The sequence below is a fragment of the Schistocerca cancellata genome, chromosome 4 (assembly GCF_023864275.1).
Source record: "Schistocerca cancellata isolate TAMUIC-IGC-003103 chromosome 4, iqSchCanc2.1, whole genome shotgun sequence".
Taxonomy (NCBI): domain Eukaryota; kingdom Metazoa; phylum Arthropoda; class Insecta; order Orthoptera; family Acrididae; genus Schistocerca; species Schistocerca cancellata.
The window spans coordinates 212,998,288-213,024,568 of record NC_064629.1 but is presented as its reverse complement, the minus strand read 5'-3'; the positions used below and the strand labels follow the sequence as shown (position 1 = coordinate 213,024,568).

At 44.0% G+C, this 26,281-nt stretch overlaps 1 protein-coding gene across 1 annotated transcript in view; it reads right to left on the bottom strand.

The window, feature by feature from the left end:
• Positions 1-1,108: 1,108 nt before the first annotated feature.
• The window catches only part of LOC126183848 (probable ATP-dependent RNA helicase DDX31), a 262,254-nt gene continuing 237,081 nt past the window's right edge, over positions 1,109-26,281 (bottom strand). Inside the window, exon 12 of the mRNA XM_049926135.1 lies at positions 1,109-1,313. Within this exon, the coding sequence (XP_049782092.1) occupies positions 1,229-1,313 (85 nt within the window). The 3' untranslated portion in view covers positions 1,109-1,228. The remainder of the gene's footprint in view (positions 1,314-26,281) is intronic.

The window sequence follows — 26,281 nt, the reverse complement described above, 5'->3', positions numbered from 1 at the left end:
TTATACTGCTCCCACCAGCCTGCGCCCGTGACGCACTGCACGTTTAGAGCCGCCGTTCACCTCGAAGAGTGCGTTTGTGGAGACAACCATCGAGCTAGTGTCGCAGAAATGTGATTCCCTTGAACAGCCGATACATTTGCATTGATCGAAGGTCGAATCCCGATGGACCCCTGCTCACTGCAATCGTAATTGACGACGTCGTTGAGGCAAGGTGCGAACCCCTAGGGATGGTCTGCTACAGAGCTGCATGTTCAACAATTTACGATGAACGGTGTGCCCCGTAACACTTGTGCGTGCATCATATTGTGCTCTTTCTGCAGAGATGCCACAGATCAACATCTATCCTACTTTACAGAGCAGTCAAGCCTCCGAACCCCACTTTCTGCGAAGACATTAAATAGTTAGACTAGTTTTTAAAAAGAGTAATTATACCAACACGTTTATACTTAAGAAATTTTTCTTTTTCTTGTCTTTCTCGGTCTTTGTCCCGCACCTAAACAGAGTCTGAATGCTTACTATGGATTTGGTATGGTTAATTTACAGGGTGGCAAGATACCGTTCCTGTCGACACCCTGTTATCCCTCTGAGAGGGAATATATGTATCGCGTCTGCGTGCAGCGTTATATATACGAAGGAGTGCGAGTGTTTTTCTAAATGTTTGCGAACCATGCAACTGAGGCGGGACCTGGGTACCTGCCCAGTATTTACCTGGTGAGACGTGGGAAACCGCCTAAAAACCACACCGACGCTCGTCGCCAATCCGCCGGGCAGATTAGATCCGTGGTCGGCGCACCTTCCCGTCCCGGAAGCGGCACTGCAAGACGCACGGCTATCCGGGAGCGTGCGTTTATGCTTACGAAATTATCACGGTTACATAATTTTGGCCCCTCAAACACAACATACTCACGAAATAAGAAAACTCTGCGTGTACGTTTCCTTTTACATGAAAGAACCTCGGCGGACGTCATGGATTATGGGAAAGTGCTCTAGAATGAATTATCTTCAAACTTCGTTCGCGACTATGAGTCTACGGTAAAGATCTGCAGTGCACTACTGCATAGTGGTAGGAGAATAAAGTTTCATTAGATCTGCTTCAAAGCACGTGAGCAATTTTTCTTTCTCATTTATGTACCGAGATTTACAGCACTGACAGAAACAGCTCACGTGGTTCAGGAATGTTTCACACATCAGATTTTTTTCTTTCTTTTCTTTTTTGTTCATCGATCATTTATTTTATTCCAGATTTACGTCGCTTTTTGATGGCTGGTAACCCGCTATCATACTCGGAAACTGTTGACTTGGGCTGCTGTGGCCTGAAACAGATAACAGGTATGAAAACACTTTTTTTCAATGAATAAATTTCATTACAATGTTATTTACAGTTAAATATATATTAGGACAAAATTCTTAAGGAGTAAAAAAGCAGCAGCCTTTAATGAAATATGTGTAACGTATATTCAGCTTACATACATCCTAGAAACATGACTGTGCTGATTACATCATAATGGTCAATTCTGGCTGTACTATTTTATGCAGTGAGCAACTTACGTTAAAAAGTTACTGCCATAATCATCATCATCAAAAGCACTACTATCTTTTCCTGTATTGAACAAAAACGTGGACATTTCAGTTTGACCAATTGATGCTTTACATACAGGACGATCAGCCAATATACAGGGTGAAAAGTATTTAAACCGACAAACTCTGGGAGGTTGTAGGGGACATCAAAACAAATATTTTTCCCTAATGTCATTTTTTCGTATGAGTAGTAGTTAAACCGGTAGAGGAAGATTTCTCTGGCGGCAAATTAATTAAACCAACAAACACTTTTCCATTTTTTTATGACCAAGAGACAACACATTAACACAGCCCAATTTCAATTACAGTAGATTTTCAAATATGCCTCCATTGACACGTAAACAAAGGTTACACCGTCGGATCATGTTCTGACACGGGCAAAAACCCCAGGAGTATCCTGAATTGTTCCTGCTGCTGCTATTATCCGGGCAACCAGATCCTCTTCTGATGCAACAGGAATTGCGTAAACAAGGTTGCGCATCTCTCCCCACACAAAAAAAGTCCATAGGGGGCATATCTGGGGATCTAGCAGGCCATGGTACAGGACCACCTCTGCCAATCCACGTTTCTGGCAACCGTCGGTCCAGGAATCGAGGCACACGACGACTGAAAAGTGCCGGCGCCCCGCCATGTTGGAACCACATGCGTTGTCTTGTAGGGAGCGGGTAGTTGATAAACCCGCTGTGCAGCTCGTCCGTTGTGGTACGCTACGTAGTACGCACCAACCATGTCAATGTACTCACTCCAGGTGTATCGCTCCATTAGTAAACAGAGACAATGCACTACTACACTGGTGGACAGAAGTTGCCTAAACTAAAGAGCGTAATACGCCCTCTAACAACTGAAGAGCGTAATACGGCCTCCACCGGTTTAAATAATCCTCATAGGAAAAAATGACATTAGGGAAAAATATTTGTTTAGATGCCCCCTACAACCTCCCAGAGTTTGTCGGTTTAAATACTTTTCACCCAGTATGATTTATGGTATGCTATTTCCAAGTACCTGCAATCGTAAAGTTAAGATATTCCGTACAGTAGGAACTGTACTTCGTCAATAAAAAGGTCTTGAGTGGTATGAAAATGCATCCGCCCCACCATGTATTTACTTTTTAGTAACTAGCAAGCTAGATGCAAAGGCAAGGTATATTTCACAATGAAATTTTGTCAAGAGTCTCCGAGCATATAATGCGCATTCGATTTTTAAATCTCTCTCTCTCTCTCTCTCTCTCTCTCTAAACTAATGAACAACTCAAGTGTCGGTCGGACGACAGTAGGCTGGTAACACGGGCTCCCAGTGTATTCATTCGTCCCGCTCCAATTGACACCAGCCACGGCCAACCCTACGAATCGGCAACTGATACAGCAAACACATAAAGCACTACGTTCTTCGTCGACTCAGTGCGTTAATTACTTCTGTGAGAGAGGGCGGATGTTACATTTTCACGAGTAGAATGGCGTTCCTAATTCACACATCCTCCAATTTACGAGAATACGCTGAGGCATCCAAAGTCAGGCGACGCCCACGTATACAAACTAACGCTAGTCTCTTTCAGGTGGCATGGGAAACGACAAACGGTGCGTGTAAAACAGGATTAAAGCATTTAAATGAGACTGCAAAACAAGGCCGGTCACACGCACCGCGCCCGCGCTCCGGCTTGGGAAATGGGTGTGCCATGGCGTTCTCTCGTCACAGCACAATGGCGACAGGGGCGTGCGCGCAGGCGCACCACGGCCCACCGACGCCGCGCCGCTCCGCGCCGACTCCCTGCTCGCGCACTCCCGCTCCCCCTGGCGTTGTCCCCGCCGTGATTTGGAACTTACCACTTACGTCACTTAATATTTAATTATGTCCAAGTACTAATGGATGTTATTCTAATTATTTCTACGCACGTGGCTGCGGTAACTTTAGAATACTACAACAAAACAATGTCACACCTTGGTAAGATGGCTCATACGAGCTACAAGAGTTGGACAAAATAATACGGGTACTCACAGAATATGATATCTACAGTCTGTTCGTCATTTTCCAAATTGGTATGATAGCATCCACAGAAATAGCCTATACAATGCTCTGTCTGACTTTATAATCCCTGAGAAGTGCCGGCCGCTGTGACCGAGCGGTTCTAGGCGCTTCAGTCCGGAACCGCGCAGCTGCTACGGTCGCATGTTCGAATCTTGCCTCCGGCATGGATGTGTGTGATGTCCTTAGGTTAGTTGGTTTAAGTAGTTCTAAGTTCTAGGGGACTGATGACCACAGATGTTAAGTTCCATAGTGCTCAGAGCCATTTTAACCATTTTTGAAGTTAGGTTTAAGTAGTTCTAAGTCTAGGGGACTGATGACCTCAGGTGCTAAGTCCCATAGTGCTTAGAGACATTTGAACCATTTTTTAGCCTGAGAAGCTAGTGAGCTGTGTTCATCGGAGGTGTGGGTATCATCTGGAGTGCCCCAGGGAAGTGTGATAGGTCCGCTGTTTTTTTTCTATCTACATACATGATCTTTTGGATAGGGTGGATAGCAATGTGTGGCTGTTTGCTGATGATGCTGTGGTGTACGGGAAGGTGTCGTCGTTGAGTGACTGTAGGAGGATACAAGATGACTTGGGCAGGACTTGTGATTGGTGTGTCCGCCGCTCGTGGTCTCGCGGTAGCGTTCTCGCTTCTCGAGCACGGGGTCCCGGGTTCGATTCCCGGCGGGGTCGGGGATTTTCCCTGCCTCGAGATGACTGGGTGTTTGTGTTGTCCTTATCATTTCATCATCATCCAGGAAAGTGGCGAAATTGGACTGAGCAAAGATTGGGTAATTGTACGGGCGCTGATAACCACGCAGTTGAGCGCCCCACAAACCAAACATCATCATCATCATCACGTGATTGGTGTAAGGAATGGCAGCTAACTCTAAATATAGATAAGTTTAAATTAATGCAGATGAAAAGGAAAAAGAATCAAGTAATGTTTGAATACTCCATTAGTAGCGCTTGACACTGTCACGTCGATTAAATATCTGGGCGTAACATTGCAGAGCGATATGAAGTGGGACAAGAATGTAATGGCAGTTGTGGGGAAGGCGGAGAGTCGTCTTCGGTTTATTGGTAGAATTTTCCGAAGATGTGGTTCATCTGTAAAGGAGACCGCTTATAAAACACTAATACGACCTTTTCTTGAGTACTGCTAGAGCGTTTGGTATCACTATCAGGTCGGATTGAGGGAGGACATAGAAGCAATTTAGAGGCGGGCTGCTAGATTTGTTACTGGTAGGTTTGATCATCATCACGCGAGTGTTACGGAAATGCTTCAGGAACTCGGGTGGGAGTCTCTAGAGGAAAGGAGGCGTTCTTTTCGTGAATCGCTACTGAGGAAATTTAGAGAACCAGCATTTGAGGCTGACTGCAGTACAATTTTACTGCCGCCAACTTACATTTCGTGGAAAGACCACAAAGATAAGATAAGAGAGATTAGGGCTCGTAAAGAGGCATATAGGCAGTCATTTTTCCCTCGTTCTGTTTGGGAGTGGAACAGGGAGAGAAGATGCTAGCTGTGGTACGACGTACCCTCCGCCACGCACCGTATGGTGGATTGCGTAGTATGTATGTAGATGTAGAAAATGGTGCAGACGTGTACAGATGGGTCAAGGGCAGCAGTGCGTTTTCGAGGAGTCACGTCAGAAACGTTCCAGTTCGAGACTGGTCTCAAGCAAAGGGATGCTCTCCTATGTTTTATTCAATGTATTCTTAGGGAAAGGAATAAGGGAATGTAGACAACAGGAGTGGACTGGAGTAGAGATGAATGGTAATTTCAGTTGTCTCGAATATGAAGATAATACAGTACTACTAAGTGAACCATGAATTAAAAGAAATGTAAATGGACAACTACGCACAGAACATTGGGCCCAAAGTTAATATACACAAAACGGAGTCCATAGAATTAGGAAGACGACAAGAGCATCAAGAATTTCTTGAGATAGATGGCATAAGATTCAAGAAAGTTCATCAGTTTAAATACTGGGGATCTTGGTTTACCAGTGACAACAGCATAGTAATGGACATCAGGGGAAGAAATGCAGTGAAAATGAAATGCGTGTATTCCCTAAGGGAGACGTTCAGCTCATAATCAATATCAGCGAATACGAAGATGAGAATATAAATAGGAAGATATGTCACCCATATTGGATAAAGGACAATGGAGGAGGCGGTTATGCAACAACCAACGATCCTATAGGAGCTGAAGAGCAAAAGAATACAGTGACCGGTCCAAGTAGCTCAAATGGTTCAAATGCCTTATGGGACTCAACATCTGAGGTCATCAGTCCCCTAGACTTAGAACTACTTAAACCTAACTAACCTAAGGACATCACACACATCCATGCCCGAGGCAGGATTCGAACTTGCGACCGTAGCAGCAGCGCGGTTCCGGACAGAAGCGCCTAGCACCGCTCGGCCACAGCAGCCGACTGGCTAAGTAGCCCACACGCCAGAAGAAAGACAGGTGAACAAAGCATTTCAGAGGAAACCAAGCACCAGAGGTCCCAAAGGACGACCAAGGCAGCGCTCGATGGACGACTTGGCGAAGGGCCTGGCAACCCTGTGGACTGAGTACACCTGGAGGAACCGTGCCCAAAACAGTAAGGATTGGAGGCAGTTCGTGGAAGCAGAGCGTGGTCGCCATGCCTGTCATCGCTGGATATGTATGTGTATGAACGTACTCCCAGAACCTACTGCGCTGTCATTTTTGGCATCCAAAACAACCGGAATCATCCTGGACGAGATGCATATCAGTCCTAAATGGTAGTCAATGAGATTTTATAAGCACACCAGTCAAACATTTAGTCACCAAGGAGACATCACGTTAATACCGTATAACATCGCTTCTACATGTGCATCTGCTACATGTACAGGGTGTGTCACCTAACATTACCGCTGGATATATTTCGTAAACCACATCAAATACTGACAAATCGATTCCACAGACCGAACGTGAGGAGAGGGGCTAGTGTAATTGGTTAGTACAAACCATAAAAAAATGCACGAAAGTATGTTTTTAACACAAACCTACGTTTTTTTAAATGGAACCCCGTTAGTTTTGTTAGCACATCTGAACATATAAACAAATACGTAATCAGTGCCGTTTGTCGCATTGTAAAATGTTAATTACATACGGAGATATTGTAACCTGAAGTTGACGCTCGAGTACCACTCCTCCGCTGTTCGATCGGGTGTATCGGAGAGCACCGAATTACGTAGGGATCCAAAGGAAACGGTGATGGACCTTAGGTACAGAAGAGACTGGAACAGCACATTACGTCCACATGCTAACACATTTTATTGGTCTTTTTCACTGACGCACATGCACATTACCATGAGGGGTGAGGTACACGTACACACGTGGTTTCCGTTTTCAAATACGGAGTGGAATAGAGTGTGTCCCGACATGTCACGCTAATAGATGTTCAATGTTGTGGCCATCATTTGCTGCACACAACTGCAATCTCTGACGTAATGAATGTCGTACACGCCGCAGTATATCTGGTGTAATGTCGCCGCAGGCTGCCACAATACGTTGTTTCATATCCTCTGGGGTTGTAGGCACATCACGGTACACATTCTCCTTTAACGTACCCCACAGAAAGAAGTCCAGAGGTGTAAGATCAGGAGAACGGGCTGGCCAATTTATGCGTCCTCCACGTCCTATGAAACGCCCGTCGAACATCCTGTCAAGGGTCAGCCTAGTGTTAATTGCGGAATGTGCAGGTGCACTATCATGCTGATACCACATATGTCGACGCGTTTCCAGTGGGACATTTTCGAGCAACGTTGGCAGATTATTCTGTAGAAACGCGATGTATGTTGCAGCTGTTTGGGCCCCTGCAATGAAGTGAGGACCAATGAGGTGGTCGCCAATGATTCCGCACCACACATTTACAGTCCACGGTCGCTGTCGCGCTACCTGTCTGAGCCAGCGAGGATTGTCCACGGACCAGTAATGCATGTTCCGTAGATTCACTGCCCCGTGGTTTGTGAAACCCGCTTCATCGGTAAACAGGTAGAACTGCAACGCATTCTCTGTTAATGCCCATTGACAGAATTGCATTCGATGATTAAAGACATCACCACGTAATTGCTGATGTAGCGACACATGAAACGAGTGAAAGCGGTGACGATGTAGTATGCGCATGACACTACTTTGACTCAGTCCACCGGCTCTCGCAATGTCCCGTGTACTCATGTGTGGGTTCATGGAAACAGCAGCTAACACACCAACTGCACCCGCTTCTCCTGTGACGGGCCTGTTACGGAACCGCTTGCGTGCTACGACCATACCTGTTGCATACAGTTGGGGGTAGATGTTTTGCAATGTGCGGCAAGTTGGATGCTCTCTGTCCGGCTACCGTTCTGCATACACCCTGCAGGCTTCAGCTGCATTTCGTCGACACTCGCCATAGATGAGTATCATCTCCGCCTTTTCAGAGTTCGAATACACCATGGTCACAGTTCCTACAACACTACACTATCACAGACGTCTGGTAACACGGTGTACTACAGTTGGTCTGCGTGCGGAGACGAATGCAGAATAACAATAGCAGCAAGTGCTACATGCGGACACTGCGACAGCTAGACCAAACCACAACAGTGCACTACAGCCACACTCGTAAACACGGTCGTCATCGTACACATGTCCCTGCAGATGCTGCTCGCCGACCGTGGCCCGTGTTTGCTACAACACGCAACTGAACGTCGGAGGTTTCAAGCGTCAACTTTAAGTTACAATATCTGCGGATGTAATTAACATTTTACAATGCAACAAACGGCACTGATTACGTATTTGTTTATATGTTCAGATGTGCTAACAAAACTAACGGGGTTCCATTTAAAAAAAACGTAGGTTTGTGTTAAAAAACATACTTCCCTGCATTTTTTTATGGTTTGTATTAAACAGTTACACTAGCGCCTCTCCTCACGTTCGGTCTGTGGAATCGGTTCGTCAGTATTTGATGTAGTTTACGAAATATATCCAGCGGTAACGTTAGGTGACTCACCCTGTATATTCCGCAAGCCGCTGTGCGGGACATGTGTTTGCGGTCCTGAAAAGAGATTTACGTTAGTGGCAGTAGAATCGCTCTGCAGTCTGTCGGAAACGACAGTTCTCTAAAATTTCACGATAGTTTTTCGCGAAATGATCGTTTTCTTTTTTTCAGGGATACCTCTTTGAGTTCAAGACAATTCTGTAACAGTCGCCTGTTGACTGAACATACCTGTAACAAATCTAACAGGACGCCTCTGAAATGCTTCTATTTCTTCCTTTAATCCAACCTGTTTGGAACACCAAAAAATCGATCAGTACTAAAGATTGGGTCGCAGAAATGTTTTGTACGCGATCTCCTTCACAGACGAACAACGTTTTCCTTGAATTCTCCCGATAAACCGAACACCATCGTTCGCCTTCCTTACAACCAACCTTACGCGCTCGTTCCATTGCAGGTTCCTTTGAAACGTGGCAACTAAATATTTAGTGAACGCGATTGTGTGAAGCAGCACTCCATTAATACCGTATTTAAACATCATATGACTGCTTTACTCATCTGCATTAACTTACATTTTCCACTTTCAGAGCAACTACTACAGTTCATCGTACCAAACATAAATTCTGACGAAGTAGTCCATGACCCTCCTACAGTCACTGAACGACAGCATTTTTCCAGTCTCAGATTGCTGCTCGCCCTACCCGCCATATAGTTCGCGCATATAGAGAAAAAAGTGGCCCTATCACACTTCCAGGGGGTACATGTTACAATATCCTTATCTCTCATGAATACACTGGGCTTTATTACTTAGGAAGCCGTAGAGCTACTCACATATTTGAGAACCTCTTCTGTATGCTCGGAGGTTCGTTAACAGTCTGCATTCAGTTACTGTGTCAAACTCTTTCCGGAAATCTAGGTATATGGAGTCTACCTGTTGCCTTTCATCCATGGTTCGTGCGAAACAATTGCAACCTGAGTTTCGCACAAGGGATGCCTTGTAAATCTGTGCTGACTTGTGGACAGAATTTTTTCTGTCTCAATGAAATTTATTTTATTTGAGCTTCCGATATACTCTGGAATTCTGCAGCAAACCGACATTAAACATATCTATTTGTTAATTTACCGATCTATTGTTTTACCCTTCTTAAATACGAGAGTTACCTGCGATTTCTTCCAGTCGCTTGGATTCACCATAAATGCAGGCTAAGTAAGGGGACAATGACGAAGAGTACTGTAGTACCATTCTATCCAGACTTCTCAGCGCTAGACGTGCCTATTTCTGCGTTCTTCATACGATAGTTTGTGCGCCGGCCAAAAGATGGTACGTCTGCACGATCCTTCTTCGTGAATGAGTTATTAAACGTGAAATTTAAATAATGGCGAGGGTATATCATATCCAGCTGAAGCCACTCATTAATTTTAAAATCCAGTAGAGATACCAATTTATGAGGCACGCTGAATGCTTACGTTTCATTACGTTTCACCCGAGGTTCAAAATAGTATCAGGTATTTTCTGTGGGTATGCATGGGTACCTAATATGTGTCCAAAGCGCCGCGCATGAAAACGGGATTTTCCGGTGCTCATACTTAGTACTATTGGTGGTAAAAGGTACGGCAGGTGTTTTGGACAGGCTTTGGGTAGGTACCATTTGTATACTCAACAGAACGATCGTCTGAGTGCCACTATTCTACAATATAGGGTATAATTACGCACTTCCTCCTGGTTACGTAAATCGGTTGGTTCTTTTTTGCATTTTGTGTGGTCTACGCAGGGCTTGAAAGGTGTTTTGGAGACACCATTACCAAAAATCTTTATACGCTAACGATACACCCACAAAATATTTGTTTTTTTGGGTAGTAAAATCCAGCCGAGGATGCAGAGACGGGATAAATAGCTGCATTTTTTTACGAAGTATTCCTAAGATCCCAATCTCGAACAACCTTGAAAATTTTCTTCATATCCTTATCTGTTTCTGAGATACAGACGTTCAAAGTTAAAATCCGAGCGTAAAATCCGTTGTGAGGCGAAAACTTAGTTTATCAAGTGACGTAGTATGGAGAAATACGCTGTGCAGTGTCTCCGTTGTGATTTGGGAACCCCATATTGTACTGAAGCACACGTAAAATTTTTTTGCACGTAAAATCTGGTCTGAGATGTAACATTAGTTTTGTATTATTTCAATTTCACATAAGTACACTAGCTAAATTTTACTGTCCAATACATTTCTTTCCAAACGAGTTATAGGTCCTGCTGCAGCAGGGAAAAGAACGGAACCAGCGGGCTTCTTTCGGAGCACATATAATTCGGGTATGTTTCTGTTTATTTAAAGAGCATTGACTGAGAAGTGGGGTACCAGCTATCTCATTCTATCTTTCTCACCACCTTTAAAAATTTTGGCATGAGAACATATTCGTGCTTTTTTATGCTGAGGGAGGAGAAGACAGTTGCTGTGGCAAAGAGACGGAAAACTAATAAATACTGGAAGATAATAGACAGTGGTCGTGTTACAGAAAAAGCGAATGAGGCAATGGCAGTGTGAGAGAAAGAGAGGATGGACAGTGGCTGTGGAACATAGTCGATAGTGATAGAACAGTGCTTGGAGAAGAGTGAAGGAGACGGTGTCAGTGACAGAGGAATGAACGGAAGGAGAAAGAGGAAATGGGTGAGAGCCAGTGATAATGAAAGACAGAATCCATGACACTGAAAAAGAGAGAGATAGTAACAGTGAGAAGAGACAGTAGCAGCAGTAAGGAAGTAATGAGATAGTGGCAGTAAGAGAGAGCAACAGGGAAACAGTGACGGGAGACTGTAGTCGTAGGACAGAACGGAGGGCACTGCGGCTGTGGGAGAAAGGGCAACACTTCGTCACTGAGGATGTCGAAACAAACATCGTCCTCCACTTCCACTGTAAAGTCTTGATATAAAAGACACCCCCGAAACATCACAGAACCAAATCTGGCCTGAACTTAACCCACCACACGGTTCCCGTTAAAATACTCACAGGGTTCACTACTTGAAACAGAAAAAACAGAAAGAAAAAACAAAGAAAGAAAAAGAGAAAAAAGGGAAAGAAAAAAAAGGTAAAATCGTGAGCCGTCTGACCATACTTCACGCCTCCAGTAAGACACAGCCGATTGTGTCTGATATTTGGCCTACTGTTGACGTATGTGCAACTATTCCTTTAGCCAGGTACGCAACTACAAATGTCCACTGCATGCAGTTACCTTCGCAATGTTCGTTCAGAGACCGGTTGAGATGGATCTTCGTTCACTGAAAGCAGCAAATTCTGTCAAGTTTGAAACCGATTGTCATTGGCAATAGGTGACACTCGTCTCCAGTCCCTGTCGGCTAGATACTTTTGACAGACACTATTCTTACGACATGTTACACGGCTGGTGGTGGTTCACCATTTCTAGTAGACACGTTGTAGATACGTCAACAAATCGGGCAGCTTCACTCATGATATCATTGGAACGTCCAAACACAATAGCCCATTTCTGCTCTTCTGTCACGTCTCCAAGTCAGTCCATCTTACTGTGCTGATTTCATACAACTGACTGCCACGCAGATACCATTTCACCGCAATGACTTAACGTCAGCAATGGAGTGTCATTGGACCGCAGGGTATCAGTTCTACAGGGTTCAAAATCAGCCAGTGTGTTATTTTAATGGAGTCACAAAATCTTTGCCCGCTAGCTTGAATGACGCCTACTCAATTTTCTCTTAACACATCCTACTCAGTTGTCAAGATATGCGAGAGGTCGATTCTCCATTATTCTAAGTCTCAGTCAAATAATTGAGAGGCAGATGAATAATTATATCAATTAAAATTAAGATAAACTGTTAGAACATTACCTCTCTTGTTTATTATCTGATCAAAATCGAAATAAAAATACTCAAATTAAACACACAAAATAAAACACAAGGACAAGTCATGTTAATGTCACCACCGCCCATGTTCGACGTTAAACAATCGATTCATTCGGCTCTTGAAAAACAATGGACTCATTCGATTGTAGCTTTACGTAACGGGTGAATTACTGATTCATTCTTTTGAGTGAAACTAGTCAATGGGAGCAACCGAAAGAAGACAATAGTTCAATTGGTCAGAATACTCATTCATTCTTTTGAGTGAAACACCATTGTAGCTTTTCATATTTACTTAAAGCTAAATGAGCTATCCACTCATTCTTCTGAGTGAAACTAGTCTGCAATACTTTTAATTAGTTGAACTAAAACAGTGCTACATTATATCAACAGAGGGTAGTCCAACTCCCTGTGGTAAGTGAAGACGTATGTCAGGGGCATGCCAAAAATAAAAAAAGCAGTGTTGTTGTTGTTGTTGTTGTTGTTGTTGTCTTCAGTCCAGCGACTGGTTTGATGCAGCTCTCCATGCTACTCTATCCTGTGCAAGCTTCATCTCCCAGTACCTACTGCAACATACATCCTTCTGAATCTGTTTAGTGTATTCATCTCTTGTTCTTCTTCTACGATTTTTACCTTCGACGCTGCCCTCCAATACAAAATTGGTGATCCCTTGATGCCTCAGAATATGTCCTACCAAACGATCCCTTCTTCTAGTCAAGTTATGCCAGAAATTTCTCTTCTCCCCAATTCTATTCAGTACCTCCTCATTAGTTAGGTGATCTATCCATCTAATCTTCAGCATTCTTCTGTAGCACCACATTTCGAAAGCTTCTATTCTCTTTTTGCCTAAACTATTTATCGTCCATGTTTCACTTCCATACATGGCGACACTCCACACAAAAAATACTTTCAGAAAAGACTTCCTGGCATTTAAACCTATGCAAGACGTTAACAAAGTTCTCTTCTTCAGAAACGCTTATCTTGCCATTGCCAGTCTACATTTTGTATCCTCTGTACTTCGACCATCGTCAGTTATCTTGCTCCACAAATACCAAAACTCATCTACTACTTTAAGCGTCTCATTTCCTAATCTAATTCCCTCAACATCACCCAATTTCATTCGACTACATTCCACTATCCTCGTTTTTCTTTTGTTGATGTTCATCTTATATCCTCCTTTCAAGACACTGTCCATTCCTTTCAACTGCTCTTCTACGTCCTTTGCTGTCCCTGACAGAATTACAATGCCATCGGAAAACCTCAAAGTTTTTATTTCTTCTCCTTGGATTTTAATTCCTACTCCAAATTTTTCTTTTGTTTCCTTTACTGCTTGCTCAATATACAGAATGAGTAACATCGGGGATAGGCTACAACCCAGTCTCACTCCCTTCCCAACCACTGCTTCCCTTTCATGCCCCTCGACTCTTATAACTGCCATCTGGTTTATGTACAAATTGTAAATAGCCCTTCCCTCCCTGTATTTGACCTCTCGCACCTTCAGCATTTGAAAGAGTATTCCAGTCAACATTGTCAAAAGCTTTCTCTAAGTCTACAAATGCTAGAAACGTATGTTTGCCTTTCCTTAATCTATCTTCTAAGACAAGTTCAAAATGGCTCTGAGCACTATGGGACTTAACATTTGAGATCATCAATCCCCTAGAACTTAGAACTACTTAAAACTAACTAACCTAAGGTCATCACACACATCCATGCCCGAGGCAGGATTCCAATCTGCAACCGTAGCAGTCGCGCGGTTCCGGACTGAAGCGCCTAGAACCGCTCCGCCACCGCGGCCAGCTCTAAGACAAGTCGTAGGGTCAGTATTGCCTCACGTGTTCCAACATTTCTACGGAATCCAAACTGATCTTCCCCGAGGTCGGCTTCAACCAGTTTTTCCATTCGTCTGTAAAGAATTCGTGTTAGTATTTAGCAGCCGTGACTTATTAAACTGATAGTTCGGCAATCTGTAATCTGTCAACACTTGCTTTCTTTGGGATTGGAATTATTATATTCTTCTTGAAAAACAAGCAGTATACATGTTCATTTAGTTGTGTACTGAAAGGAATAATTTTTCGTCACTTAAACTGATACATATATTGTTGGGATTATATTGTTTCAGGTACCGTTAACGAGTAACTAATTATCGCTGGAGTAGGCCTGCCATCACTTAAATTGTCAACCCCAGAAAAAAAGTTCGAAAACCCCGGACATGTGGGTCAAACCGGATTATTATCCACCACACAAACAGTCTGTAGACGATAAGTTGGACGATGGCCACAACGTTAAACGGGGAGCGGGGATATGAAACGGGGAATGTTCCCGCGCTTGCGTTTCAGTGCTGACAACGCCAGCAGGCGCACGCTTCCGTCCGACCAGCAGATATAAATTACACACCAGAGTAACAGTGATTTGTGAAAGCGCACTTTAGAGACGTTTATGTTCAGGCGTAGTACCAATTTCCAGTAAGGAGAGTACCAATTTCCAGTAAGGAGCATGAACGGAAATTAAGTAGGTTTTACACAGGTCAATGTGTAGAATGCGAATGACACTTAAGATAATGAGTTGTTTGGCGGGCAGGGCAGTATCGCGGTGCATGCGACCGCCTATTGTCGGCGGCTTCTCACTGTCTCAGTGATGAAGTATGGAAAATACATGGTGTTCCAAAATGATCTTTACAACTTTGATCACATATATTTAAAAAATGGAGATAGGTAGAATAGCGCGGTCTGTAGCATAATGTTCATACACACCTAAGTTTCTGGCATCCCCTTAACGGAGTATAGTACGTTAAGATGACTGTACGTTCGGGACTCTAATTTGGGACAGCTTAAAAATTTTGATATTAAGTCTTAAGTCAATGTAATAAATGCAAATTCTCACTTTGTTAAAAAGTACATTAATTTGTATTTTCTTAGTACCTTCTTAGATGAAGGAGTGCGAGGACACATTCAGTATTTATCAGCGCTGTAAATTTTCTTCGGCACGGCTATATTCTACAATAGCATATGAAAACATTCAACTCAGGGGTGGCCGAGCGGTTCTAGGCGCTACAGTCTGGAACCGCGCGACCGCTACGGTGGCAGGTTCGAATTCTGCCTCGGGCATGGATGTGTGTGATGAGCTTAGGTTAGTTAGGTTTAAGTAGTTTTAAGTTCTAGGGGACTGATGACCTCAGAAGTTAAGTCCGATAGTGCTCAGAGCCATTTGAGCTATTCAACTCAAGTTTCATCATAATTCACTCTAATCATTAACATTGCTTCCGTAGTTTCTGCAACGAACTGTGTTTTGTCACTGCTTCATACATTACTCATATGGGAAAATACCGTTTCAGTAACAGGATACGGATACAGATAAAATGAACACGTAATTCGAGATAAATCGTTTCATAGTCCTTAAGTCCGAGGCAAATACACTCCTGGAAATGGAAAAAAGAACACATTGACACCGGTGTGTCAGACCCACCATACTTGCTCCGGACACTGCGAGAGGGCTGTACAAGCAATGATCACACGCACGGCACAGCGGACACACCAGGAACCGCGGTGTTGGCCGTCGAATGGCGCTAGCTGCGCAGCATTTGTGCACCGCCACCGTCAGTGTCAGCCAGTTTGCCGTGGCATACGGAGCTCCATCGCAGTCTTTAACACTGGTAGCATGCCGCGACAGCGTGGACGTGAACCGTATGTGCAGTTGACGGACTTTGAGCGAGGGCGTATAGTGGCCATGCGGGAGGCCGGGTGGACGGACCGCCGAATTGCTGAACACGTGGGGCGTGAGGTCTCCACAGTACATCGATGTTGTCGCCAGTGGTCGGCGGAAGGTGCACGTGCCCGTCGACCTGGGACCGGACCGCAGCGACGCACGGATGCACGCCAAGACCGTAGGATCCTACGCAGTGCCGTAGGGGACCGCACCGCCACTTCCCAGCAAATTAGGGACACTGTTGCTCCTGGGGTATCGGCGAGGACCATTCGCAACCGTCTCCATGAAGCTGGGCTACGGTCCCGCACACCGTTAGGCCGTCTTCCGCTCACGCCCCAACATCGTGCAGCCCGCCTCCAGTGGTGTCGCGACAGGCGTGAATGGAGGAACGAATGGAGACGTGTCGTCTTCAGCGATGAGAGTCGCTTCTGCCTTGGTGCCAATGATGCTCGTATGCGTGTTTGGCGCCGTGCAGGTGAGCGCCACAATCAGGACTGCATACGACCGAGGCACACAGGGCCAACACCCGGCATCATGGTGTGGGGAGCGATCTCCTACACTGGCCGTACACCACTGGTGATCGTCGAGGGGACACTGAATAGTGCACGGTACATCCAAACCGTCAGCGAACCCATCGTTCTACCATTCCTAGACCGGCAAGGGAACGTGCTGTTCCAACAGGACAATGCACGTCCGCATGTATCCCGTGCCACCCAACGTGCTCTAGAAGGTGTAAGTCAACTACCCTGGCAAGCAAGATCTCCGGATCTGTCCCCCATTGAGCATGTTTGGGACTGGATGAAGCGTCGTCTCACGCGGTCTGCACGTCCAGCACGAACGCTGGTCCAACTGAGGCGCCAGGTGGAAATGGCATGGCAAGCCGTTCCACAGGACTACATCCAGCATCTCTACGATCGTCTCCATGGGAGAATAGCAGCCTGCATTGCTGCGAAAGGTGGATATACACTGTACTAGTGCCGACATTGTGCATGCTCTGTTACCTGTGTCTATGTGCCTGTGGTTCTGTCAGTGTGATCATGTGATGTATCTGACCCCAGGAATGTGTCAATAAAGTTTCCCCTTCCTGGGACAATGAATTCACGGTGTTCTTATTTCAATTTCCAGGAGTGTATTTTGTACAGAAAATTACATCACCGACTATACATGTATTCCCCACGGTCTCAGAGTTGCACGTTGCCTCATAGCTATTAAATATTCACAAGCACGAATTTTCAGAATTATCTGTATGGCGTAAGGAATCTGTGCGTGGCTACGAGAGATATTTAACATTTATTAGTCCGTTTTAAAAAGATGTTACATTAAAAAGTTTTTCTATTTAAACAGTTATTTTTTGCTTTTTAGTCTTGTGCGTGTCTGTGAAATTTTTCAATTGATTTCAAACATTTTGATGAGATTACAACAGAGACATGCGGTAAACTTCAGGTTTACTTCAGTTTCTCTTCAAATGAGTCAACCAACATCCTGAGCACATCTCGCGAGAAGACCGCAAATGTAAAAATTAGAGAGACTCGAGCTCACGGGGAAGTTTAGCAGCAATCGTTCTTAACTGCGAATAATTAGCGACTAGAACAACAAAAGAAGGAAATAATGGTGTAGCACTCACTCTCCGGCACCCACCAGAAAACAAAACGAGTTAATATTGCTCTGAAAGTTTCAAGTCTTAAGCTTATCAGGTAGTTAGATTCAATTCATTGCAAAATTTGTATCGAAAAAAAAAAACAGCAAGAAACCGACCTAATAAAACCGTATAAAAATGATTGTTCATTCATATATACAAAAATTTACAGTGTAGCACCAGATATTAAACTTTTAAAAGCAACCAAAAATGAGAACGAAAATTCGTATCTCAGTAAGTAAATGCATACATTTTGAATATAATTTATTTTTAGAGATATACTTTTTATTCACATCTCCTTTAGATAAGATACTTTAGTTGTCTTTCAAAAATTTGTCAACCCTAGTCATGGTTCATGTACAACCGTAAAGCATGTAAAAAAAAACTTAAACCTAGTGAGTTAGTAAAAACATTCATATTACAGCAGCAAGCGACGGAGACTTGTTTCAGTCGGTTGTCTCACGCTGAGTGAAACCACTCAAATACGGTGAGTGATGGAAACATTCATATAGCTGACATGGACGCAGAGACTAGTTTCATTCGGCTGTTTCATTCTAGTGAAAAAAACCAACTGAACGAAAAATCAATCGATTGCTAAAAGCAGTCGATTGCCCCGTCACTGGGGAAAAGAGGAAAAGAGGGGGGGGGGGGGGGGGGAGGCGACGCGGACAACAGAGCAGTCGTTGTCGTAACACAGAAACAGGGCGATTTATCTACCGCTCAAAAGAACATGATAGTAAGCTTTCGGGCCAAGGGTGGAAGCATTCCCGGAAAGGCTAAAGTATACCGCGAATTGCAAAATGGCGCTATCCAAAACCGGTGCCGAGGCACTTGCGACGCATCATGAGTCATAGACGACAGTGGTCAACGACGGTTGAGATGTGTACGGGCGAACAGAGGTTCATAAGTTGAACAACAGAACGTCCAGGTGGAACAAGGGGCTACCAACAATGCTTAACGACCGTTCAACCAAGCGAACATTTTTGCGCATAAGCCTCCGCAACAGGCCCCATGTACATCCACCCATGCTGACTGCTGTTCGTCGGTGACGAAAGCTGGAATTTGCGCCCTAATACCCCACATGGACGTCCACTGAGTGGTGACAAGTGGCCTTTTCAGATGTATCACTTACGCCTATCGTAAAGATGGCCGTTGGCGTGTGCGGAGTGAAACGCCTGACAGCAACCACACTGTAACAGTTAGTCTGGGGAATGTTTTCGCGGCAATCTCTGGGTGATATCGTCATTCTATAACATACAATGGTTCAACAATAGTATGCATCTATCCTTGGGACTATGTCCACCCCTAGTTGCAGTTTGTTTTTCCTCGGCAAGAGCCGGCCGCGGTGGTCTCGCGGTTCTAGGCGCGCAGTCCGGAACCGCGCGACTGCTACGGTCACAGGTTCGAATCCTGCCTCGGGCATGGATGTGTGTGATGTCGTTAGGTTAGTTAGGTTTAAGTAGTTCTAAGTTCTAGGGGACTGCTGACCATAGCTGTTAAGTCCCATGGTGCTCAGAGCCATTTGAACCTCGGCAAGATGGCACCTACCAGCAGGTCAATGCAACGCGTCACACAGCTCGCAGTTTACATTCGTGGTTCGAAGAGGACCAGAATGCGTTTACGGTACTCCCCTGGCCACCAAACTCCCCGGATTTAAACCCAATCGAGAATATGAGGGGTCACTTTCATTGGGCTGTTCGCGCGACGTATCCCCAACTGAGAAACCTGGTCATGGCACTGGAGTTGGCATGGGTCCACGTCCCTGTCGGAAACTTCCAGAACCTCAATCATTCTAGTCCCCACGTCTCGCAGCGGTCCACGCTGCAAAATTTGGTTATTTAGACTTTTGACAGATCGTCACATTAACGTCACTGGACAGTGTATTAAAAATCAAATGGTTATTGAAGATGCTGATAACCGCATGACTCTGAAGAAATTCAGGTTTGAAACTTCGTTGGATTGCACGAAATAATATTAGTATCATAATCAAGCAATAAGTGAACATTTATTTTCTGTTTTGTTATAAATTATTTTTATTAACCAGATAATTAATTTCGGTCAGCTATGACCATCTTCAGACCTTCAAAATAACAAACGAAGGTATGTTGATGGAAAATGTCACCAAATTAAATAAAATACAGAGTCAGAAATCTTTAATAGCAAACATGGCTGTATTTCCGTACCTGAGTGAAACCAGTACATTATATAATTCGTGTCACTACGTATATAGGTGGTACATCTATGACTGGATTTAAAAGAAAAAAAGAAAAAAAAGGATACTCTGGATCGGTGTCAAATCTTATAGCGATTATGTCGCAACTTGTGAAATTTTTTTTGGCTAAAATTATTTCAAAAAGTATCAAATGAAAATCATAATCGCGAAGCAATGGTGCTGCCCGATACTCACATATACTGATGGCGGTAGCATCGCGTACACAAGGTCTCGAAGGGCAGTGCATTGGTAGCGCTCTCATTTGTACTTAGATGATTGATGTGAAAAGGTTTCCGACGTGATTATGGCAGCACGGCGGGAATAAAAAGACTTTGAACGCGGAATGGTAGTTGGAGCTAGAAGCATGGGACATTCCATTTCGGAAATCGTTAGGGGATTCAATATTTCTTGATCTACAGTGTCAAGAGTGTGTACAGAATACCATATTTAAGGCATTACCTCTCACCACTGAGAAAGCTGTGGCCGACGGCCTTCACTGGATCGAGAGCAGCGGCATTTGCGTAGAGTTGTCAGCGCTAACAGAGAGGTAACACTGGGTGAAACAACCGTAGAAATCAATGTGGGACGTACGACGAACGTGTCCGCTACGACAGCGCGGCGGAAATGGGCTATGGCAGCAGACTGCCGACACGAGTGCCTCTGCTAACAGCACAATATCGCCTGCAGCGAGTTTCCTAGTCTCGTGACCATATCTGTGGACTTGTCAGGTGAGTCCCGATATCAGTTGGTAACAGCTGAAGGTAGGGTTCGAGTATGGCACAGGCCCCACGAAACCATGGACCCAGGTTGTCAACAAGGCACTGGGAAACCTGATTGTGCCTCAATAATAGTGTTGGCTGTGTTTACATGGAATGGTCCAACTGAACTATGATTGACTGGAAACGTTTATGTTCGGCTACTTGGAGACCCTTTATAGCCACTCATGGACTGCATGTTCCCAAACAACGACGAAACTGTCATCTGGCCACAACCGTTCGCCGCTGGTTTGAAGACCATTCTGGACATTTCGAGCGTATGATCTGGCCCTCCATATCACCCGACATGAATCCCATCAAACATTTATGGGACATAAGCGAGATTTCAGTTCGTGCACAAAATCCTGCACCGGCAACTCTTTCACAATTATGAACGGCTACGGAGTCAGGACGGCTCACTATTTCTGCAAGGGACTTCCAACAACTTGTCGAGTCTATGCCACGTCGAGTTGCTGCACTACTCCCGGCAAAAGGAGGTCCGACACCATATTACCAGATATCCAATTACTTCAGTCACCTCACCTCAACGATATTACCAGATATCCAATGACTTCAGTCACCTCACCTCAGTGTATATCTCAACACGTAAGAAGTATGTATGATAAGTAAAATAAAGGATTCATCAAGCACACGCACACTCATACTAAAAATCCACACAGAGAGAAGAGTAGAATCTTAAGGATGCTTCTGTACATCAAACTCACGTATATTGGGCCAAAGAGTAAACAGTTTTATCGGTCAACCGCGTGATCAGTAACTTATATAGAAATTCCTAACTCGAAAATACGCTAGATACAGGCACATCTGGAACAAAACTAATTTTTCACACGATATAGAAATCTGACTGAACAACGAATGTGAATACATCAATAACTATACGATTCAGCAATGAACAAAATGCGCGTAAAAACCACGGATCTCTTGACAAGTACTGCGAGAAAGAAACACATTTACCGAGAAGATCAGTTTAACATTCAGAGCAAGCAAGAAATGATTATGCTGGTTTGAGAGCTCACCAGGTGTTGAAAACGCACCTGGTCATCTAAGACAAGGTACACAATGGAATACACTGAACTCGTGAAAGATATTCATGTTAAATGAAGTCACATTCACACGGAAGATTATTACAAGGGCTACAGCAAAAGGGGGTGGGTTACCAGAGCTAAATGCTCGGTGCAACACATGAGAAACAATTGAGTACGATCACGAAATCTCGCACGCTCAACAAACACGAAACTCTCGAAATGAAATGAAATCAAGCGACAGAAAATAATTCTAGCACGAACATCCAGTAAACCCACAACGCATTTACACGTAGGAGACATAAAGTAACTAAATTTAGACACAGGTTGGCTAAAACAATGTGCCATCACTAATTTCCTATAGGACAAAGGACTAATGAAACAGAATATAATAACCATGATACCTCACCCCAACTGGAATGAATTATACGGCATGATTTCCAATGGTTTCACCTGAAAGAAACGCATTTTAGAACCTTAAATTAAACTAAATCTGACACATTTCACCTTTCTCGCTTACAATTGCAAGATACGACCTAATGGAACATCCTCATTTACCGAAGACCCAGAGTGCAGCGAAACCCCGACACCACCTGACCGGTGTCCACATGGTAGCACCGCAAACGGTGAGCACCAGCTACCTGTACCAAACTACATAATAACTTTTGGCCAATGGCTGCTAATGTCCCTTTGCCCCAGTATAACTCTAATTAAACTCTACGCACTACTTTCATTGACAAAGAACTCGTGACGCATATTAAATATATACCACTTTTGTCTTATTAGGGATGACTTATTTTTTAAATTTCATCCTGTGTTATGTAAGTCTTCCAGTAATGCGCTTAACAGAAAACGATTTTTTATAAGATCTAGATACTCATATTACTACTACGAATGTTGTCGTGGATTCACCAAGAGTGCGAACATCGACAATTCGCCCTCAATGGAACTGCAAGGTTCGCCATAATAGTGGGTGGGGGTTAACTCCATACTACTACAATTGAAAATATACAGCGGCTCAGAACTTCTTCAGAAATTTTACAGTACTCGCGGGACATAAAATATGTCATCGTGTTGCAAATGAGTTAGAAAACCAGCTCTCGACTACTGCTGTTTGTACATTGCGTGTCTTTCGACGACGATAAACTAGCGTTAGTTCCTGGCAGCGACAAGACAATCGACTAAGATTAGACAAATACCGTATCTGCTGCTGTTGACAATGCATCACACGATCACTTCGTATAATGAAAAAGGAAACGTGTGTCTTAACATGAAAAACGATTTGAAAAAAGCTAAAAATGCGCTTTAATCAACTAATTTAGTGATATGACAAGAAGAAAAATTGAAGAAACGGTTAGGGTTGGAGGTCTTCATGACCGAGCTGTCATGTGAGGGAACACCAAAAAGGAATGTGGTCTCACCCGTGCCTTTTTTGAAGAAACATCCAGCTATTCGCTGGAAGTGATTTAAGGAAAAAAGTCAGGATGGCCGAACTGGGATTTGAATGTCGGCACAGTTCGGCATGAGAAAGTGTAGGCAAGGAGACGCCTGTTGTTCCCATCATGATGACATGACGAACATACACGTCCCGTATACGGATACGTTTGTAATTTACCGCAGCTCATAACAGGACTGTGAGCGAAGTAAAATCCACTTGTCAAACTCAAGTGCGAACAGAACCCGCTGCCGAGACTGTGGGAAGTTACATGAAATGTTATGGATGGATCATATATTCCTGAATGACCTGTTAATGGAGTGATTCATGTGGCGGTATATCGCCACTCAATGGTTACACCCAAGCTTACTGATCTCGCAATTATAGCTCTAGTATGGTTGCAGCTGGAAGATGAGCATTAAAAAAATTAACTATCAACCTGAAGGTTGATTAAACAGTGCAATAATTGACTAGTCCTGAATCTACCGCATGTATGCCTCTGCCTTTTTATGAACTGAGAGACAGCTCATACATCCAGTTGTACAGTTTATAGAGGAATTCTAACCGATGTGCAACCTGGTGTCACTACGTACGTTCAGTATTGACAGAGAAAATGCAAGGCCAAACATTTGATTTCCTAATGAAACTTAAAACAATTGAAATATCCCTGCGAGAGTCCCGAACTGTACTCACAAGAAACTATACTAATAGGATATGGGAATGAAAAACTGCCTGAAAATCAATATTATAGAATCGGCAGACTAAGGAATGTGGTGCCAAATTAACTGAAGAATTTTTCAGACGACCTGGATATGCAGTAGTAACTTTCGCAAAAAGTGCTCGGACAGGTAATTAGTTCATTATATACGAAACTAATCATCATGCATGAACCAGTGTTAACACCACAACATCGGCAACTACGACTGAAGTGGGCACGTGACCATTGTCACTGGACATTGGGCAGTGGCACAGCGTTGCACGGTCTCATGAATCCCAATACCTTCTTCGTCATGTCGATGGTAGGGCGCGAACCCATCGTCTTCCAGTGGAATGGCTCCTTGACATCTGTACTGCATGACGGAGACAAGATGGCGGAGGCTCCATTATGCTCTGGAGAACATTCACGTGGGAATTCAAGGGTCCAGTGGAGATCGTGCATGGCACCTTGACGCCCAAGGAGTATCGTACACTGGTTGCAGACTACGTACACCCTTTCATGACGATCATGTTTCCCGACGGCAGTGGTATTTTTCAACAAGATAATGCGCCGTGTCACAAGGACAGGTGTGTGATGAATTGGTTCGAGGAACACGGTAGCAAGTTCCAATTGATGTGTTGGCTCCCCAACTCGCCAGATCTGAATCTGGTCGAACAGATCTGGGATGTGATTGAACGTGGCGTCAGAGTTCATCGAACTATCCCCGGAATTCACGGGAATTAGGTGACTTGCATGTGCATGCAGGTGTGGTGCCAACTTCCTCCAGTGACCTATCAAGGCCTCATTGCTCCCATGCCACGACGCGTCGCTACAGTTATCTGTGTAAAAGGTGGACATACCGGCAATTAGGAAGGTGGTCATACTGTTTTGGCTGAGTGTATTATACTGTGTTACTTCCAAACGTTATACACGAATAATATAACTCGTCAGATTCAACTGTTTCAGATTTCCATTGAATCTACACATTTTCAGTCGAACCGTGTTGAGTTAGAGTAATTTGTGGCAAAAGGGAACGAAGAGAGGCAGATAGGGAGCATCGATGGGGTAAGGATATGGAAGAAAATCTACCGTGCCCACTTAAAACAGGGACCATCCTGACATTTGTCTTCACTGATTTTCGAGAAACACGCAAAATCTAAATCTGGATGATCAGATGTGGGATGAAACCCACTCCATCATATAGTTAGTCAGTGCTTTAACCCCAGACCCACTTATCTCAGTTTTGTTATAGCCCTAATGTGGGGATAGATGCTATGTCTAGGCCGAAGCGAGGAAAGGCTTGCGACTGTGGTAAAGTAACCCAAAATAAGTCGATCTAAAACTGTTGAAAGGTCACGCGAAACAACAATGAGAATGCCTAACGGTCAACCAACGTATTGTCCTTTTTTATGTATACAAAAAAGCTTTAAAGCATCAACTGAGAGATGCCCAAGGTGAGAATAAAGATAAGTTCGTAACACTAATTGCTTATGTCACAAAATTCAGCAGGTATCATTCACATCTGAACGACTTTCCACGAGGATTACGACGGCTAAAATTAAGGGAAAAACGAAGCTGATTTCCCGTTTGATTACCGTGTATTTTTAGCTATAGAGAGCACTCGAAACATGAAGCGAGGAAATTCAGACAGCATATGAACTGCAGAAATAGTAATATCAGGGATGTAAAAGAAAAATAACGACGAAAGTAGCACTCCGACTCTCTTCAAACACAAGCATTCGTTATCATACCCTATACATTGCAGAGTGACATCATTACGCCCAGCTGCTAGTGGGTGCAGCAGCAACCGTTTGCAGCATGCACAACGGCTAGAAGTAACTCAGTCAAGAGGTGATACTCCCCGGGTATCTATAGCCATACTTTCTACAGTGCATCCGACAGCCGTTGTAGGCTGCGCAAGGGAGGATTCAGACAGAGAACTCGGCGTAAAGTATAACTGGATTAATGTGAAACGAATTCGGGCACCAGGGATGGACAATCAGGTCTTGATTGTAGTCTGTGCCATCGTTAGCGTAGCTGTGGACGTTGCCCCTCTGCTTTGAAGCCTGGTGCGTAGCGTAATTCGCTGAAATGTTGTTGCTGATTGGAGACTGATTACCCGTTGATCAATCTGGATGGTCAGCTGTTCTATCATTGAGAATCGATCGACATGCACACACCGTCATATTAGACGTTCACCCCGGATATCGATGGCACGAGTAAATTTTTGGTTTCCTAGAGAATTATTCGTGTTGTTTATAATTATGCCGTTAGTATACCCATGATATGCTACATCACACAGCCACGAAAATAGTTTGCCATTTCATAAACTCTGATACCT